The 21450-nt window shown below is 32.7% G+C and overlaps 1 protein-coding gene across 13 annotated transcripts in view; it reads left to right on the forward strand.

Moving 5' to 3' along the window:
• Positions 1-21450, forward strand: part of RFX3 (regulatory factor X3) — a 127662-nt gene that overhangs the window by 75758 nt on the left and 30454 nt on the right. For 12 of the 13 annotated variants that reach the window (XM_083817780.1, XM_083817781.1, XM_083817785.1 and 9 more), the window contains 4 exons: positions 3884-4142; positions 13383-13457; positions 17505-17686; positions 18274-18393. In XM_083817780.1, coding sequence (XP_083673906.1) covers positions 3884-4142; positions 13383-13457; positions 17505-17686; positions 18274-18393 — 636 coding nt within the window. The remainder of the gene's footprint in view (positions 1-3883; positions 4143-13382; positions 13458-17504; positions 17687-18273; positions 18394-21450) is intronic. The other variant, XM_083817777.1, reaches the window with a different exon arrangement.

A 21450-nucleotide genomic window follows, 5' to 3' on the forward strand; every position in this document is an offset into this window, starting at 1 on the left:
CAGCATTGTTTTATTTATCTCCTTTATTCAAAGTGTCAGTGTCTTTGTAGAGACAGAAGTGTCTCTAAAAACTAAGCTTAGTAGTATTATTGTCAATGTCTGTAATAAAATTGAGGACATTGCACTTAATTGGTAATGTCAGTGCAAGGGCTTACTGAATTTAGAAATTACTGCTTTCTGTTTTCATTTGCCAGAAGTATGCTTTTATTAACAACTTTATAACACAACTCCATGTGTTTTGTTTCTAGCATTATGTTTTTTGGAAATCATTGTAAAATGTTTGTAAGCAATAAAGTATAATAGATGGTGCCTCAACCTATAGTACTTCACAATCCTAGTCCAACTCATGCTGGTCTCGTTAATTTCCAGTGTGGGATCTGGACATTGGACACATGTTCTTGGATTCTTTAATCTAGATGGAATTCACTCAATGTTTCTAGCTTTGCGTGGCATGCTCTTCATGTAAATATAGTCTAGTTTGCACAACTTCTCGAAATTCTTCAAGTTTTTTAGGAATTCTGATGAACTTTCTAATGTTACATTCTAATAAACACTGAATTTCATAATTTTTCAGTGGATTTAGATTCTGTTTACTACCTTGTATCTCAAGCCCCAGTATATCAACAAGGTATTCTCGTAAAGATCCAGAAGACTTCAGTTACATTGAGGTTATCTAGTCCCTAGAGGATCTTTATATGCAACTGTTGAAGAAAATAAGGCATAGGATGATTGTGACAACCTTTGTAACAAGAAAGAAATGACTACATGATTTATGTCAGATAATTTGAGAACATACTGCATGTTTGTACTACAAGTGCTGTGGAGAGGTAGGATAACTCCCTTATTTCAAATTATCCTTTGCGTGTGTTTAAAGGGTATAACATTGTATTTTTCTCTTTGCATAATTTTGGGTTGAGAGTTCATATTATCGTAAGCATTGAAGTTAAAACCTTTGAGTCACTGCTTTCCAAAACATCATCTCTTGCAGTTGGTATAGGATATGCTTTTTTGTTTACAACTGAATTAGTTTGTATTTTGGTTAAGCTAAAAGGCTCTTTGGTAAATTGCAATTATTATTGCATGTAGTAATAACACTTGTATCTGACTTTTAATTACCCTTTTGATCTCTGTTACTAAAGGTTTGCTAATCATCTCCAATAATCATGTGTTTTTAAAGAATCAGCTGTAAACATAGTTGTTAGAACAAAGGCAAGAGTGTGTTTATCTTGGGATCTATCTGGCCTGTTGATCTACCCCAAAGGTTGCTTTTGATCCAGTGATAAGAAGTAGTTATAAGCAGATGTAGGTGTTGTGATACAATCAGTCCTTACTTAGAGACTATGTATGATATACATATCTGAACAAGGTAAAAGCAAACAAGCATTTCCTTTTCCCTCTCCATCTACAGGAAGATTGTGACTTTTTTTGTGAAACGCTGGGCATTCTCTAGCTTTTGCATTGCTCCGAAGAACTGCTTCTTGAATTTACTTACTTCTGCAAGTAGCATATGTGACATCTTGCTCATGTCCTTTGGACAGTCTATTTCCTCTAGCCATAACTATTTTTACTGACAGCAGTGGCTTTTCCTTTCATTCATTTTCTTACTGTGCTAATACCTAGTAGAGTATTTCTTTGCGGGCAGGGAGGTGGGAGTGGGGAGAGGGTGGATTTACAGTGCTCGCTCCTTTCACAAACATTAGGATGAAGTGTTTTTTACCCTGAGCTTCTGCCATTACTAAATGCTGCATATCACTGTTCATGATCTAAATTGTGTGACTCTAAGGCACATGCAACATCAGCTCTGCTAGCAGTTATCTTGTTCATCACAAGGTAAGCAATATCACAATAATACCTTGGCTTGATTAAACAGGTATATCAGTACCTGCATGGTTGCCTAACACATACATAGGCAATTGCAATGCAAACATTAACTGATGTTAGATTTCCAAAAGAAATATTAAAAAATTAACTGCCCACATGAGCATTGTCCCTAAACAGTTTATGTTTGTTCTCAGTAGACTGCAAGGCATGTCTTTTAGGTTAACTTCAAGTTTCATGCACAGATAAAAAAGCTTTTGAAATACTCAAAATAAAAATGAAAATATTTAAGTACGTTAAGGAGAGGTGACAGGAAATAATGCAGTATGAGGCTTATAAAACTTTGAGATTTTAAAAGTAAACTTGTAGTTTCTGTAGGTCTCTGAAGTCTGCAGCCATAGCAGAAGTTCTGACTTTGGTTGTTGATAAGGTGTCAGATGTTCTTCAGTTCTTTAAAAGTAATGGTTTGCTGAAGTTAAAGAAGAAATCATTATCTCAGTTGTTTACTAACTAATTAATCTTCTGTTAAGTTTCCATAATTAAAAAACAGAACAACAAACAGTAAATTTCCATTACCTTTTCTATATTGTGATAAGAAACTAATTCTTATTTAGTTAACTGAAAAAAAAAATACATCTAATTCCTGGACAAGCGTATTAATCACCTACTGACTGTATAAAACAGTGAATGCTGCTTCCTCCTCTTCTTGTACTCTTGGATAAAAGCAACTGAAATTTTTTGTTGAACTTGTTCATTGCGTGTTTTCATATAATTTTGTAGTTCATATGATTATAATAAACAAATTGGAGACTTATGAAGAGATTGGGCACCTCTCATCTTTTTTTTGAATCATACTACTGTTAAAATGTAATTACTTGGAAAGACTGCATCTCAGCATAAGCAAATACAAGTTAATGGGAAACTCTGAAATTCAAAATAGTTTTGTAAATTGACTACAGGCAATACTACAGAATTTTATGTTTAAGCTAGAAAATTAACGGTTAAGTAAACTTAGTTTAAGTTTTTTACCTTTTGACTTTTCTATTGTCATGCTTGCCAAGATACAAATCTTAGCAGTCGGGAAAAAAGATAAAATTTTCAGGCAGACATTTCCAAAATAAGGAATTTGGCTTTGAACTAATGAATGCTACAGAATTAACAATTTTGAAATATGGTGATGATCAAACTCTGTACACAGAAGCAAGTACATATTCAATTACTATAAATAGATTATACAGATTATAATAGATTATAATGATTCAAGATGAGTGGTTAAGAATGTGAAACATATGATAAAAGGTTTCAGTAGCTGAATAGTTTTTTGTGGTAAACTGGTTAATGAGGCATATGTTTCATAGTTAGAAGTGATTTAAACATTTTACTGCTGCACACCTTTAACTTCTTTATGACCTTTTTACAAGTGATAGTTTTGGTTTGGTTTTATTTCTTAAATGCAATTTTTCATCTTAATATTAATTCATGTAAAATTTTAAATTTACCCTGTAAAAATAACTGCACATACTAAAATACCAGTGAGCTCAGAATTTCAAGCTTCAACAAAGGGCTATGAAAAATTCAAAACTGATAATTAACATAAGATTCCTGAATGTTGGCTTTTCTTCGCTGACATTTGTAGGACGTGTTCACAATTTTGCGACATGCACAGTATGAAAAGTGTGTAAGATGACTAACATTCAAAATTTTATGGTAGAATTAAAAAAAAAACATGGAGCTTAATAAATTGCTTTACAATTTATTAATAATTGTATGAGGTCTTTCTGTTTCCTCAATTTTGGTCATACTTCCCTTCTCCATTCCTCTTCAGGTAAGACTAACAAACTTGTCCATAAGATTTGTTGAATACTTGGTTTAATGTTGTCACTGAATTAGTTATTTAGTTCTTTGACGTGATGAAATGTTGTTCTCTGAGGAGGCAGGGATTGTTTGCCAATCTTATTTAATTTGGTTATATCTATTGCACATACATTTCTACAAATACAAAATTTCCCTCAGTTAAATGAACAATACAAATAATTTCTTTTCCTTTTGTTTTCTTTTCTTGAAGCCGATCTACAACTTATCCATACACAGAAACCCAGATGTACAGCCAAAACACTGGGGGAAATTATTTTGATACTCAAGGAAGTTCTGCACAGGTGACAACAGTGGTCTCCTCTCATAGCATGGTGGGCACTGGAGGGATTCAGATGGGTGTCACAGGAGGACAACTCATTAGCAGCTCAGGAGGGACCTATCTGATTGGCAATTCAATGGAAAATTCTGGTCATTCAGTGACTCATACAACACGGACTTCCCCAGCTACAGTAAGTATTTCAGACTGATGTAAAATCTCTGGGACTAGTTTCTTAGTCACTAAGATGTTCTTTCAGGCTGATATAATGTTTGTGATAGAACATACAGCAATATTATGCTAGCAGAGTAAGTACTATACAGTACTTTCTTTGTAATGTAAGAAATAAATACATGTATAAACAAGATACAGGAGTGAAACCTAAACACAAAGAGACTTTCCCTTGATGGGTTGCAAATATGTACGTCTTCCAGGTTAAATTTTAGCATGCAAGTAATACATGTGAAAACTTTGGGAATGCTCACAAAGTAGTATGTCTGAGCTGAATATTGTAGGGGAATTCAACCAGCCTCATTTAACACTTTTTTTTTTTGAAAAAAAGGAAAAGCAATCTTTTTGATTATAATTATGTTAAAATATGTAAATATTATGTAAATATCAAATAATGTAACTTATAAGTAACTTCCCTGCATTTGTAGTTTTATTTGTTTGTTTGTTTGTTTCTCAATATTAGTGTATGTCTGGTAGCTTATTTCAAAATATTTGCATTTGTTTGTTCAGAATACTACTTCGTTCTTACTCATCCATGACATTTCTTAAACATGTGTTGTGGAAAAAAAACTCATCGTGGAAGTGTCTTACAATGCTATGGGAAGGTGCAAGCTGTTATAATTGTGATAGATACTATTGTGGACTCTTAAACATAAACACAGACCTTTCCCTTAAGAGCTTTCTCAGTTTGTCCTAATTCCTATTAAGAAAATTGCCATAATGAATACTTTTACCTAATTCTTCTGGGTATTTTGACGTGGTTGCAGAGATTTGGAAGTAACGGGGAATAGGACTGGGAGATACAGAGTAAGAAGATTTGAATAATGTCCCAATGGAGATAACAGATGATTAATAATACTGATTTATCAGTAGTCTAAAGGACTATGAAATGAATGGACTTTATATTTAAGAACAAGTGTAACAAATAAAAATCTAGTATTCTTTTAAGTTTTATTTGCAATGATGATGAACGTTTACTACAGCATTGGATAATTTAGATGATCCAATAAAGTGTCTTAAATTTGATTCTTAGCAGTTGGTATAGATAAATGTACAGTTTTTGTACAATCTATAAAGTTATTATCTCGTATAAACTTTGAGACTGCTTTAACTGTGTAGTATTATTTTCTGAGAGTAAAATTTATGAAGACTCATAATGAGTGAATAGCGTACATATCAATAATGTAGCAAGAGCCTTCAGCTGGTAACAGAGAATTTTGTATTTATTTTCTGTGACTAAATGAAAAAGAGTGTTTTCTAACATTTGCCTGCATTTTACATAATTTTAATAGAAAAAAAAAAAGGTATTTCTGAAAAGAGTAACATTCCTCTTTCAGATTTATTTAATTAAATCAATACTTTTTTTTTCTTTTAAAATATTCATTTGGCTTATTTGAAAGATACGTCATGCAATTTTCTACGTGGCTTTATGATTACCAAGCATAGGTAGAACAAGAATATCTTCCTATAGTCAGAAGTAAGGAGGTGGGTCTCTAGACTGAGTAAAATTGGAAAAGTGGTGTTACTTTCAATATTTAAATACTGGTGATATTCCTATGTATTTGTAGTTGATTTAAATTTTTGCACATTTGAATACAAATATTGCCTCTTTTAGAAGTCATGCTAGTCATCTCCTTCAAGTAAGTTCAAACAAGAACGTGCAGTTTTGTGGTTTACATATCACATTGCAAGTTTAGTTTTCTATCGTGACAACAGAATAAAGACATGAAATGTTTATCTGAATGTGAAATCAAGTGAGGTATAAATGTGTCCAGTAAACACAAATTAAGAGTAGTAGACTTAATTTTAAGTTGGATATGCTAGAATCACTTGAATGATATCAAAACTCTGTTCTACATTTTAAAGGCTAAGAACTGGATTTTATTACCAAATTGAAGTCAGATTTGCCAAATTTAACGAAATCTGAGGTTCGTTCTTTCAACAACACTTTGTCTTCATGTATCAAAAAACAGCCTCTCTTAGTTGCTCTAAATAACTTTCATAGATCAATATCAACTGTTAGGAATATTAATTATACCCATATTTAAATCACAATGATTTAATTATATTTTTAACACTAAAACAGTGTCTTCTGTTTTTTTTAAGGTACTGTTTATTTTGTATACTATAGTTTTGTAAGTAAGACGTAGTGGATTTCTTTCTAATTAAGTGGGACACATTTTAAATGTTATCATTTTAGGCTCTTCATATGTATTGTTCAGCTGAAGTGTTGAAGAATCAGCTGAAACATTAAAGGTTCAACTAAAACTGTAATGTTAAAACACAAAGTCTGTTTAAATTTTACTAGAAGACTTAATTAAACTATGCAAAATAAAGCAATGTAATGTTTTATTTGGATTGCACCTTAGAGACCTAGAGCTCGTTTCACTTGTGATCCTCATTTGATCCTCATCATCATAATATTTTTCATTCTTGCATAGGAAAGTTATTGGAGACATCAAAATAACATGTATGCAAACTGATTTGCTATTATAAATTTCAGTAAAACACTGAAAAATTTGAAGAATTTTCATGTAGAGAAAAAGGATATAGAAATGAATGACAAGTTACTTATTGCCACATGTAAACAAACCAAGCCTTGTTTATTTTTGCCATAGAGTTTTGTTTACATACAAAGTGCATTGTACACTACTACACATACACTAATTCTTTTATGCAGTATTCAATAAAATAGACTCGTAGATTTTTTTTTACTTTAAGTCTGTCTTCACTTTATTTTGTTGTGGCTCAACATAATTATGAGTTCTGTTTGGGGTTTAATAAAAGATGAATATTTGTTCATAATTTTATTCATACTAATTTCTCTAAAACATTTATACAAGAAAGATCTCCTGCTCAAGCTATAGCAGGTGATAACAGTGTTTTTATAGCCAAAATATTAAGATTTGTGCACTTTCTTAACTGTTCCAGCATAAATACAATAGTGGCTTATGTTAGAGTTCATAAAGACAATTTTTTAGCATTTTCTTCTATCATCTCGATTCCATTGATTTCATTGCTTCTTTCCAGGATATCCTGTGCTCACCTATTAAATTATTTCTCTACTTATTAAAAATATATGTATATTTTTAATAAAGTATAAAGGCCTTCAGATTCTAAGACCTATATCAAATATTAGGGAGATAAACAGCTTTGTAAATTGACCTATTTTGCCAGTCTATGTGGATAGGTCAAAAATAGATTGTGAATGCATTGAACAAGAAGTGATTCATCCTAGCTGGTTGACCATTTGAAATGAGTTTACATGTTTCAACTTGTTTGAAAGGTCTTGGTTAATTGGTAGTTATCCTTAAAGACAGGGCAGGTAGAGTTAAGAGTCTAACTTGAAAATTGAATTTCTATATTAATAATGAAACTTAAATCACCTACAAGTGTCTAAGAGCTATTCTCGTGATTATATATATATATATGTATACATATATATATATATGTAAAATGATCTGATCAACAAATTTCATAATACTATGAGTTTTAAAAAATACAGTTTTTAATAGTAAAGGTGTTGCTATGCTTGTCAGCCAGTGAGAGGCTTTTCCCCCACCCCCCATTAGTCTTGTTTTTTTTCAAACAACCTTTAGGACTGTTCTGCAGATACAGTTGTCATTCATCAGTCATCACCAACTATAGGAGGTCTCCACTCATGCTGTTGCAGAAATTTAGACACTTTCAGTGCAGATCTAAATATGCATTAAAATAAAACCAAAATTAATATGGACATGTTGTATCACCACATATTATTTCTGGTAGCAAGTAGAGTGTGCAAAATATGCTCCTGTCCTTAAAGAAGGGATGATACCTACCCAAAACGTGTCATGTAATTAATGGAAGAGAATAACAGATGATATAAGGAAGCCTAGTGTAGACATCATATCCTGATTTTAATAGCTCTACTGAAATTATATTATTGTTTTAAGAACAAAAAGCAACAAATGTTAAAATGTTTCATCTAAGCTGAAGGGGTTATCATTTAGAAAATAGTTGGAGATTAAATTTTATTCATTAATCTCTTTCCCAGTAGAGGAACTCTTTCCACCTCCATTTTTTCAATTTTTCTGATAATTTGTGGCAGAATTGTTATTTATCTGGATCCGTCTTAACAAAAAACAAACCATTTCTGATAAAATAGAAGATGCATAGATTTCTATGCTGCAAAGGAGTATTAGATCATCTGGTCTGATCAGTTACACTGGCAAGATAATTCTATATGTCTTCTTCAACTGAGCACATTAACATGCCTTTTGTGGAAAAGAAAAAAAGAACATCCATTTTCAGATAGAAGACAAATAATATTTTTTTTTCTTTCTTTTAAACGAGTCATAACAATGGTTAGTCACTACCATTGATTAAAAAAAAAACAACAACAACATATGTAGTGTGAATTAACTAGGATGATAATTGGAGGATATGTGGATCCTGTGCCTTTATAAACCCCCTGCTTTGGTTTCTCCTTCAGAACTCTGGAGCATCATGGCTTCTCCTCTATTCCAGAACAGTAGATAGTTTTCAATGTTGCAGCGTGGCCATAATCATTTTTCTTGCTCTGCCCATGTGAGTCCCTTGCTCCAATGTATGTCTTCAAGTGAGGCTGTGCCCTTTCCACAACACAAGGAATATGGGGAAAAGGGACAGTGACCCAACTAAGGTCAGCCATACCTACCCTGTCCTGCATCTCACTTCTTCAGCTACCTATTCTCCTTGTTCTTCTTCTGAGTTAGTCTGGCTTCAGCTTCCATTTGCTGGCTTTGGCTTCAGCTTTCATTCGTTGGCTTTTGGTCTGTTTTCTATGTAAAAAGCCTTGTAGCACCTCATAGTTTGTTTCCACTTTCGGCAATCAAATATTTATTCTGGTATTTTTATATCAAAAATGAAGGTGGAGTATTCTTGGAAACAAGATTTATTCCAGTGTAGTATTCCAATTACTGATAAAAGCCACTGCATGAAACACAATGATTTTTTGATACTGCAATGTTCAAAATGGGTGTCTCTGAATCCATGAGAAAATTTTCTATTATTTCCTTTTCTTTTATTTGAAAATGCATTAGCTGAATGCAAGATGACATGCCACTAATATTCTTTTAACAGTCATTATCAGTGGTGTGAAGGTATTGCCTTTCTGGAGAACTGGATCTTTCTGATTCAGACTAAATACCTTTTTTGTTCTAAAACAACCAATCTCCCTCTCTGCCTTGACATACGTGCTTTCAGGTTTGGTTTTAACAATAATCAGAACTCAACATCTCAACATTCCTTTTGGCTTCTCACTTTTGATTTTCTTATTTGAGTAACTCCTAAAAATGTGTATGACTTTTCCATGTTTTTCAGAGTTAGGTGGAATGTACATGCTCTGAAGTTCTCACCTAAGCTTGACAAAAGGTTTTTTTTTTTTCTTGAAAGAGTTTGTATCAAATATTGGAGAAATTACCAGAAAGAAAACCAGTTTAGAATCTATTTGAAGCTGTAGATAATAGTGATTACACATAGAAAGAACTGGATGACCTAGGGAGAGAGAGTGGAATTGGTCTCATTGTTTGAGAACCACCATCAAGGAAGATAAACATGGAAAGCAATTTTCAGTTGTAAATTTAGGAAGGAGAAAGTCATCTGACCTAAACATTTTGGATTTTTACCAACCTATGGCTGTTACGCATGCTTTTCCAGTTATAAATGCCCTGTGTTAATTAGTTGAATCATGAAAAAGTACTGCTTCTTATGCCATTGGTTCTTAGGAAAGTAGTCTTTTGTTTGTTTGATTGATTTTTTTTTTTTTTGTAAGTGGATTTTTGTAAGTGGACTCGATGATCTTGAGGTCTCTTCCAACCTAGAAATCTGTGATACTGTGATACTGTGATTTGGGATAGTTATTTGCTATGTCTATTTTATACACGTCTGAAATTATAATGCATATTATGTTTACCTAGTAATATGTAAATGAACACTAACACATACACTAACAAGAACAGTTAATAACTTCCAAATCAGTCATTCACATAATGACTGAACATTGCAGGTTTATGGATGCATGTACTGGGATCAAACTACTGTATTTGTTAACACCAGGGAAACACCCTTAATCAATAATAACTGTGTCAGAATATAAGGTAATGTTTTCACAGAATCATAGAACCACAGAATTGTAGGGGTTGGAAGGGACCTCGAAAAATCATCGGGTCCAACCCCCCTGCCAAAGCAGGTCCCTTAGAGCAGGCTGCCCAGGTAGGCGTCCAGACAGGCCTTGAATATCTCCAGAGAAGGAGACTCCACAACCTCCCTGGGCAGCCTGTTCCAGTGTTCCGTACAGTCCTCCATTTTAGTTGGCAAACGAAGTAAACTGAGGGTGAAGTCCAAAATGATAGTTTTCATGACTAGCATGCTTTAATTTAGTTCACCCTCAATATTTATGTTACCCTCAATATTTATGTTACTGTAAAAACTGATTATCATGCAATATTTAGCATGGTTCATTAGGAGTTGTAGTGATAATGATAGTGTACATTTCAGTTATCAGTCGGAACATTTTAATAAATAATACTTTGCTCTTTTTAAGAGAAAAATAGAAGAAATATATGACTGATCAAAATAAATAAATATACACTCAAATAAATGAATGTGTAATTCTTTTTGTCTTTTAACATTTTAGATGCAAATAATGTTAGTTGTGCCTGGAATCTCTCACTGCATATTGCTAGAAATGCAAGGATATCAGTCATCTATTTGTATGTATGCAGTACATAATGTAAATGTTAAAATTATTTTCATATTCTTTCTGCAAAATATCATAATAAAAAAAAAAAACACTACATTACCTATGTAATTGATGTCCATATGTGCTTACATGCTGTTTTGAATAGAAATGAAATTACGAATAAATTAGTGTCTGGAAAATCTGTCTTCAGATTAAACTTATTTTATGCTAAAAACATTGAAGAGGTGAGTGTATAGCTTACATAGGAAGAAGGTTTCTGTTATTAAAGAGAGAGAGATCTGTCAGATAAAGCCAAAAGATAACTTTACTAAAATTTAGACTAAAAATAATGAACAAAATAATTGGTAGTGAGGACAATTTCTGTTGAGAAGCTTGCCCTAGATTATGATGATTACTCAGTTTAAATACAAATATATCTTTCTGAGCTTGATGAATTAAGTAACATGGGGTTAGTAACATGGGGTTGGCCAACAATGGTGAGCTTACATTATGCAGAAAAAGTGGTCTAGATGATTCTAACAAGGTGAAAATCTTGTTTTAAAATCTGGGGATTTGTAAATATGGATTTATTGTCCTCAATGGTAATAATGGTGAAAGCTACTTTAAAAAGAAACCACAGCCACAAAATTCCCCCAAATGACAACAAAGAAAGTTCTTTATTTGGCTAATTGCATAGCACCACCAAGCATTGAAGAAATATGGCAGTGAGGAATGAATGTGATCTGTAATGCCTCTTTTCGTTGTAATTCTTACTACTTTTTAACAGATTGGTTCTGTAAACAAATGGAACACGTTGCAACAACAAAATTAGAGTAATGCAGTGGAATGAGCAGTAGAAAGGAATGAGAAAGAGGACATGTAACTTTAGTGTTGTAGTATAGCTGCAGACTAACCATTGTTAAACAAGTAACCTATGATTCAGCATTAAGATTTGTATGTGTATGCATTCTTTGTTGTTTGATGGTTGAAGGGAAATTCTACAGCTACAGTATAAAGTGAGTTGATCTTACCACGATGGTGTGTTAAACTTGTATTTCTTATCATATTGCATACTTTTAAAATTTGAACATTTCTATGTGATTGAGTACTTTAACCTCCTAGTATTCTCCACTGAAGCAAGAATAAATCAGAATATTAAATTATTGCCATGTCAGAGTATGTTTTCTTACACAATAATAACATATTCTCAAGGCACTTCTATAAAAGTTTTATATATTTAATATTAAGCAGTTATAGGAAAGAAACAATAAATGATTTCTTAAAATTAGTACAGTAAAAATATTGGTCAGTCACCCTGTTAAGAAGAAGGAAGAAGCTAATTTTATATGTGCAGTAAATTCAAATATCAAAGTATTTTTCAGTTTCTGCTATATGGAGAGTTAATTAATCTTGTTACTGATATGTCTAAAATCTTTGGATAGTACTGTGATTTTTGAACTAGGATAGGAAGGGCTCATGAAAAAAGTCTACAGGGAGAATGATATGTGGTTTTAAAAATACAGGTGGCTTTTGTTTTGGCCATTTAATATAGCTATTTAATTATATGCCTTTTCTTATTGCGCATCCTATTGTCTCTGTCATTTTTGATGTTGGTTTTGCTCGGTTAAATTACAGTTAGGTTCTAATTTTATTCTTTAATGCTGTTGTTATGGAACATCAAAAGATCCGTTGATAGTCAAAGAGAAAAGAAGAGGAATGGATGTGAGAGTGTTCATACATTTGCATTTGCAGAATAACTACTGTATATTTAATTAGCGGTGTGATGTTCCTTTCCGTTTAAAAGACAAAATTATTGTGAACAAAGCTTTTTTTCCAAAGGCTAGATCCTGTAGTCCATGTGACTCCTGAGTTTCCATTTACTTTGACAGCTGGGAATATTCAAAGTGTGCTGCTGCAGTAGCCATTTACAGCGATATCCTGTCCCACTGAAGCTAATGACAGAAAACCTGTTGAATTACTTCGGGTTGTTGAGATGTGCTTGTTATTGCAGAAAGTGGAAGTTTTGTTTCAAATTCAGTTGTTTTTTTCAATCTGTACACTGCTGTTCCTGATTTGGAAGGGAAAATATATGGACACCTTTCTTAAAATTCTGCTTAGGTTTTGTTTGTTGTTGATTTGTTTTGTTTTGTTTTATTAGTGATATCTTTGTTCAGTCAGTCATTGTCGCTTTATTTGTTGTTGTTTTTGTTTTGGTTTGGTTTTTTGATGTTTCAAATAATTTCCTGAGCAGGAAGGAAAGTAAAATGGGTGTAGACGCTGTGATCCTATGATACATATGCAAACAGCATGCCTTTCTGACCTCATTGGGGAAGTTTGTGTTCAATGGGACCCTGGAATGAGGCCTTCTAGAACATATGTCCTAGCCAGGAAAAAAAGGAGGCATTTCTGTTGATCTGTAAGCAACCTGTCAAAACTTCTCTGATCAGGCTTTTTTACTATCTTGTCTTGAGTCCTTTTTTTAATGACATCTATTATCAGATTGAAATGGCGATTGAGACACTGCAAAAGTCTGATGGTCTGTCCACTCACAGAAGCTCTCTTCTCAACAGCCATGTAAGTTGTCTCTTCTTCACATACACTCTCTCTTGCTTGTTCTGCATGCTTAGCCTGCTTCTAAATGTTTGTTTTATTTTATTACTACTTTGCAGTCTTAATCTTCCCATTTTAGTTGCTTGTAACCTTATACTACATCTCCCATGGCTTTATTTTGTCAGGTTAAATGTCTTTGTGGTATATAGCAGCATATTATCCGTTTCGAAGGCTCTAAACCTGCATTAACACAAATTAACAAATTCGTTTTGCAGATTATAGTGTAAAAGTCAAGATAATGTTCAAATGATCCTTCATTAGCTAGCTTTTGACATTTTCAAGAAAGTTGCCTACCAAGAACATCTGTGTACTCTGTATTAATTTTGGGGCATGTGAAGGATGAAGAGGCAAACAATATGACTAAATATCTTTTGATTGTTTTTAGATTTTTCTTCATTTATTCTAACTAGACAATGTATCATGAAATGATTTAGGAATTCTAAAGATCCATATGATGACGTGGAAAAAAATGAAAGCAGTGTGTTAGTCTGAAGTACACTCAACTGTCTTTCTCTTTGTTCATACTTTGAGAATCTTAACAGTTAAGAATTTTCCACATAGGAAGCTGGAAGATTTATGTGTAAAAAAACATGGTCTCCAAATATAGTGATAAAACCATTATATGTAACTTCGACGTGAAAAGAATAAGGACCAAAATTAGTTTAAAACTTACTGTATAAAATTAATATTGCTTTGTTAGTTCCTAGTCTTTCTTGAAATGCTTTTTTTTCTGTATTTTTATTTTTGTATTTGATATTTTTTCCATGTTGATTAGTTCGTATTCATCTTGCCTCTTTTTTTACTTCTCAGCCTAACTTACGTAGGTTATTCAAATTCCTTTGTTGCTTTACTGTAGAAATTTAAATTTGGTTTGTGGTCTTAATGTAAAAATGTGATGGTATAGCCTGTCACTCAGAAATCAAATTAAAAATGTGCATGTAAGTAGGATTTAGTTTTGGATTTTTTTTTAATGGGTCTGGTAATTTCTTAATGAAAACTAGAATTGTTTTGTTGCTTTGTGCTTAAGTTTTTGTGTGTTTGTGTTCTTGTTTAATTGGTTGGCTGGTTGGGTTTTTTAGTTTGTTTAGAAAATGACAAAAGTTAATGAGGAAAATCATACTACACAGTTATGAAACAGAAGGACTTTTAGATATTAATCTTCTAGATTTTACTTCTTCTGTAAACATTTTTGATTTTTATAAAAGAATTGCTTTGAAGATAGGACAAGCAAAAATATTAAACTTATTTAAATGTCATTGTTAAAGAGACTGTAACGTTTTTTGCGAAAATGTCAGAAGGTTGTGTTAGCACTTGAATTTATCCACTAGTTGATAAGTTTATGTTTAATCCCGTTACAAAGTCCAGAATTTCTTACAAAACCAAGACTAATTATAAGATAAGGTCCTGTATACCCCTCCCCCCAACTGTATTCCACTCATTCCCAGTTCTCTGGACTATTTACAATGTATTCCTATTAATTTTATGTGCATCCAGCTGTTATAGAAGTGTCATCATGCTCTTCCTTTCTTGACTCTTGACTCTTTCTTGATTCTGTGGAGTGGAAAAAAAACAACTCCTGTATGTATTTTTTTGGCAATCAAATTTTCCTTAGCCTCAGTCATTTTAAAAGAAGTTAGTACAATCTAGATCAGACTTATTGGGCACTTTACCTGTTTTAAAGCAGTGCTTATTGACTTTAAACTCAAGTAAAGGCAATATGGAGAGAATTTAAGTACAGATTTGATCTTTGTGTCTTTAAGCTGTTCTTAATTTTGTCTTCTAATGGTGGTTGGCATTTATTAAAAGAATTGGCTTTAGTAGGTTTTAAAATAGAATTCTAAATTGTACATTTAATTAGTAGTAACTTTCACTTTGCAGGTGATATATTAATTTGTGGGAAATACAAAGTCTTAGGGTTTTCACATTATGATATCTGTATTAGGTTTTCTGGAATTTTTTGACTGAATTAATGTGTGCTTACTTTAGGGAATTTGTCATTTCCTCTTCTTTTCTCTCCTGATTTATTTCTGCATGAGTCTGACTTATTAAATTAATTGGTAGTTTAATGTTCTGTGAATGTTACAGCTCAGCTGGAGTCAGAATCGATTTACCAGGTCTGACTCTGTAAATATTTCATACTTTTAACCATTTTACCCATACGGTATGGTCAACATGATGAATTAAAAAGCTAGAATTCAAACCTGAACAGCTCAGTTTTAGAATTATATTTCTTCTTGTGAGGAAAAAATATAATAATAATTTTAAAAGCTATTAACAGCAGTTTTATAATATTTGTAAACAATTCTCCTTTTAAAATCATATATTAACTGCACTTTTCCTTCCAGGTTATAATCTAATAAATGACTTCAAACCTTTGCTACTGAAGTAAATCCTGGAGCAAAAATTCTTACATTGCACATATCTTTGTGTGGGAGCTGGGGGGTGGGAGTGGGAGGTGTTTGTTTTTGTTCTTGTTTTTGTGTTGGTGGTGGTGGTTTTGGCAGCCAAGATACAGTTGAATAACATATGTTAGAAATTCATATTGTTAATGAAGTGCACTTAAAGTGAATCCTAATAGGTTATAAGCCATCTGGAAGAAAATATCTTTAATAATACACACAGAACTCAATTGGAAAAAAATATGTATATTTTTTGTCCATCAATTTTTCCTTTTGGGGAAAACTAAAGTAAAATAAAATAAGAGTACTTCACATTCCTTATCTGTTCTGATTTAATTATAGATTTAATAATATATGACATGTTATATAATATATATTTGTAATTAATATATAGTTAAATTAATATAGCTGTACTCATAGATTTAAAACAAATATTAAAGTTAAAAGATAATTACCTTTGTTTCTAAGCTCAGATAGGCTTATGTCAGGTCATTAGTGAAATTAGCAGCTCAATACACATTGAGCCAAGAGTTTATTTTAACAGTTACATTTTTTCTTCAGCTTTAATATTTTGGTTTAAATAGTTAGGAAAAAAAAGGGAAATAAAATGCAAACAGAAAACAAAATTTGCAAATCATTCAAGTTAAATCTGAAGAAGAATTCCAGAGAACTGAAACCACGGCAAGTGCTGGAGAAAGAAAGGGAAAATATTAGTATGCCAAAAAACTAAAACAGTGGAACTTAAGAATGTCTTCAGCCTCTATTATTTCTAATTTCTTTTCTTGTTGTCCTTTATTGTTAAATCAAGCAGTATTTAATTGTCATTTTTTACTTTTTTTAAAAAAACTTTTTTGTATATTATTGGCAGCTAGAGGTGTTTTATGTTTGTTTGCTGTCTGTAAAGTCCAGTGATGTTAAAGTCTTTTCTTTCATGTTCCCAAAATTACCCACCATTGTTACAAGAAAAGATTCATGTTTTTCCAAGAACCTCATTCTGTTCCTCCTGGAAGTGAAAGTCAAACAGACTATAACTGAGGAGTATTGTACCCCTTAATACTTTCAGTGTTATTATCTAAGTTGCTCTTTGGTTTATATGCAATAGCATTTTTCTTTTTGAATCCAAGAGCAAAAAAAAAATCATATTCAGTTAAGTATTGTAAAGTTTTTTTTAATAGCATGCAAAGAAAAACGTGCTTTCTAATGCATCAGCTAACTATTGTTAATCCAATGAGTTTATTTGTGCAATTTATATGAATTACCTTCTTGATGATTGTATTTCTGTGAAGTATTAACAGTTTGTCTCCAAACCATAGTTGGTGTGTGGTACTGAACCAAAAATATTTTAAGAAGTAGATACTTACCTGAGATCACAAGTGCAATGAGTTCCACTATTTCTTGGTAATTCTGGAGATCCTAAAGGATTGTGATGTAGCTAGCACTTATGGGATCTCTGTATAAAAATGAAATTATTATTCAATAGACCTGAAGAATGACTTCAAAACTGTCGTACATTAACGTTGTATGATTAAGATAATAATAAAGTAATAATAATAAAGTCTTAGTGAATTAATAATGAATTTACCTTTTTTTCCCCGTTTTATATGTCATATAGCTTCAGTGGCTTTTGGACAATTATGAAACTGCAGAAGGAGTGAGCCTCCCAAGAAGTACCCTTTACAACCATTACTTACGACATTGTCAGGAGCACAAGTTGGATCCGGTCAATGCTGCCTCCTTTGGAAAACTCATACGGTCAATCTTCATGGGATTACGGACACGAAGACTTGGAACTAGGTTTGTGTCAATAAAATTCTGAACTATAATAGAAAATGCAAGCAATAACTGTAACAAACTTGTCTGCTATTCAAGAAAACAAAGAAAAACTGTTTAAACATTACAGTGGTTTTCAACATGTCAGGTCGTGTCTTAATTTCAAACAGTTTTATGATTTTCCAGATGTTATTTTCACTTTTCCTGATTTTGACAGTTAATATATTTACATTTTTATATTTACACTGTGTGTTCTTATCAGCATAAATAAAATACAGTCTATGTTTGGAAATTACTCAGGATCGTGTTTCTTAATGACTTACAGAAGTTGCATTTATTTTTTGTTGGTTTTTGTGGTAGTTTTGTGTGTGGGTTTTTTTTTTTTAATTATGATTATTTCTCTTAAGTGTAAAATTCTGGATAATGTTTAAGAGAATGAACTAATTGCCCAAAGGTGGTAAAATGACACCTATGTAAAAAAAACAGGTATGAAAGCGGAGTCAGGCCTGATTTTGGATATAATTTTCCAGTCTATGTAAACTGTAAAGTAATGTGATATATATGCATAAAACTAGTGTTATTGTTCTTACAATGCTTGTTCTTTCATAAAGGGGCAACTCCAAATATCATTACTATGGGATTCGTGTCAAGCCAGACTCTCCTCTTAATCGACTACAAGAGGACATGCAATATATGGCTATGAGACAACAGCCCATGCAGCAGAAACAGAGGTAAAGTGTGAAATGAAGATGAATACTTATTAATGTTTCTAGTTCATAAAGCCTTATGTTCTCTTATATGGAAAACTCTAATGAGAATTCTGTTCACTTGCTGTCTGTGAATCATAGAATCATAAAATGGTTTGGGTTGGAACAGACTTTAAAGATCATCTAATGCCAACCCCCCTGCCATTGACAGAGACACATTCCACTAGACAAGGTGGAAGCCCCATTGAACTTGGTCATAAATTCTTCCAGGGACGGGTATCCACGGCTTCTGTGGGCAATAGAAAAACAGAAGTTCGCTGTTATTCAGCAGCAGATACACAGCTGACGTCACTCAAGTCACACATCAGTCAACATAAAAAAAATATTGACCCGGAAATTATAATAAACCTGCAAAAATTAATAATAAAAAGTGAGATGTGATACAACCAGACTCTTTTAAACTATCTTGAGTTCTTTTACGACAATCTGATGAAAAGCATTAAAACCTTGAATTTTAAATGTTAGTGTTTGTTTTTAATATGATATAATTTTATGTATAAGCTGCTTATAACTGGGCTCATGGTTAAGTTCAGTTTGTCATTCATTTCTTTTCCCTGCAAAGAACAAAGATGACCATAATAGTTTGTCTGTAAGTGATTTAAGTATTTTCTCTCAGCATCTATTTTTACTGGGGATCTTCTGAAATCTCAGAAGTATTTGAAAGCAGTGGCACTTTTCTGGGAAGACTGAAGGAGATTTTTTTATTTTTTTTTTTTGCAAATGTCAAAATGACAACAGAGGCCTATGCTTGTGGTGAAAGAATGTGCAGATATGCATATAGAAAAACCTGTATTGAACAGACATTTTTAGGGGGGAAAATGGAAGTCGGTACACTTCTTTGAAATTACTTTTTCCTTGAATGATGTCACCAGCCTCCCATATTACACTAAAGTGAAATATCTAAGATGCCTGATTTCATGTAGCACATAAGTGGAACAGCAGCATATCAAGCAAGGCATCTTTAGAGCTATTACAGGAAAAAAAAAAAAACACATTTGAGTGAACAGCTAGCTATAGTATACCAAGCATATTTTGTCTTCAAACAGATATCACTTTGATCTGAAATGATTTTACTATCACTTCATGAAGTCGTAAAAGCACTAAATAACATAATCATGGTAACAAATATAGTCTTAACCATCTTGTGCTGAGCATACTACGGATGTATGAGATTTCTTCCAATACAATCATGCAGGAAATTCTTGTTACAAAACTAATTGCAGGATCATATGGTGATAGTTATTTACAAAAGCTCTAAAAAAAGCATGTTTTATCCAATTAAGCTCATTCACTTACAGGTTTCATTCACTCATGCTCAAAATCAAATGCATGCACCAAGATACATGCCACAGTTACCTAACCAGAATTGTTTGTGTGGGACATGGAAGATAAAGGATGCCAGTTATCAAATCATCACCACCTCTTTTGTGTTCTTGATTCGCAATGACAGAGTGATTTTGAAATTGTATTAAATTACTCTTGGGAGTGGGCACTATTTTTCCTTACTATTTGCCTTATTGGTTTGCTTAACACCACCATATATCTTGCATAGTTCTCCTGTCTTCCTTAGCTAGGGATGTTTGGCAGTATTTTCTTAACTCTCTTAACTTTTCTTAATTCTTTAGGTCAGTTTGGCCCCTGACCATACCTGAATGAAATCATGCATATGGCATTGTGTAGCGTTTTGTGCTTATCTTTCCTTTAACCCATGTTTCATGTGTGCACATGTGCACACGCATGCTCCCTTTCATATTCAATTCATACCACACTTAAGCTTCGTTGCAATAATCTGTAAAGATGTTGATTAAGGCTGGAAAGTACAAGGCAGTGAGTAATTATGCTGAAGAAGTTATTACATGGAAGCTACTGTTCTGTAGTAGAAAAGTTGGTGATGCTTTATTTTCAATTGAGGCTAGTGAAAAGACAGAGGAGAACAGGAAAAGTGGAAGCCTCTATCAGCTGTCTTCAACACTGACTACAGAATAAATGCCATTGATTTTATTATTATTATTTTCTTCTTATTAAAAGGAAATACCCCAATATAGTTACTAAGATGAAGTTTCATCTTTTTGCTTAGGAATTTGCATTACTTACCCTTATAAGTAGTGTTGCTTGTGTTCTGTGGCACTCAGAAGCTAGGGTTTTTGGGGAAAAAAGAAATGCTACATACAAAAATGACTTGAATTAAACCTTAACTTAAAACAATTTAAAATTGAATGTGTATTTCTGAAATAAGATTTCTTCCATGTTTACAGAACATACTTAGTATCTAATCTCAAAGTTTGTTATATGTAAATTTTTTTTATCATAATTATCCTACCCTACTGAATTCTAACATAATAAATATGAGGTAGCTGAAGGGTGGAACATTGCAATTTGCATGTTTAGGGTAGCTCCTTCTTTAGCTTTATTAATGTTTTCAATGTTTCTTTTGTCCTTTAAATCCGTGGTAAATTGCAGTCAATATACTTTTTCTGTTTAGTCATACCAATTCTTCCACCTCTATCACCTCTAATTGGATAAACACTTTTAGTCCTTTCTTGCAAAGACTGTAGACTGAATATATGCTACCAATCATTTTCCTTTGTTCCTGCTCTTAATTTGAGGGTCATGCACCTTTTCCATTTGTGTAACTTGGCTATTCCAAAGTACTCCTGTATGGTCATGTTCAGTTTGTTCTGGGCTTGAATTCATGTACTGAGATTTATCAGACATAAATTTCAGATGCAAGGTAATGCTCTTGGTTGCTTAGTCTTGGTTGTGATCAGTGTTAGCTGTGGGAGTACTCTTTCTCTGTTCCAGTAAGAAGAAAAAACAATAACTACCAATCACAGATGCTAACAGTCATATCTTCCAGCTGAGACAGTGGTTTGGAGACAACAACCACAGATCAAGAGACTTAAAGCACCTCTGAACTGGAGTGAAGAATTGCACAGTTAATGACTAGTCTTGGCTGGAAGATAATAGCTAACACCCCGCCTTTCAGCTGGACCTGCTGTATGTCTCAGACTTGCAGGCCTG

Source organism: Anser anser (assembly GCF_964211835.1).
Source record: "Anser anser genome assembly, chromosome: Z".
Classification (NCBI taxonomy): domain Eukaryota; kingdom Metazoa; phylum Chordata; class Aves; order Anseriformes; family Anatidae; genus Anser; species Anser anser.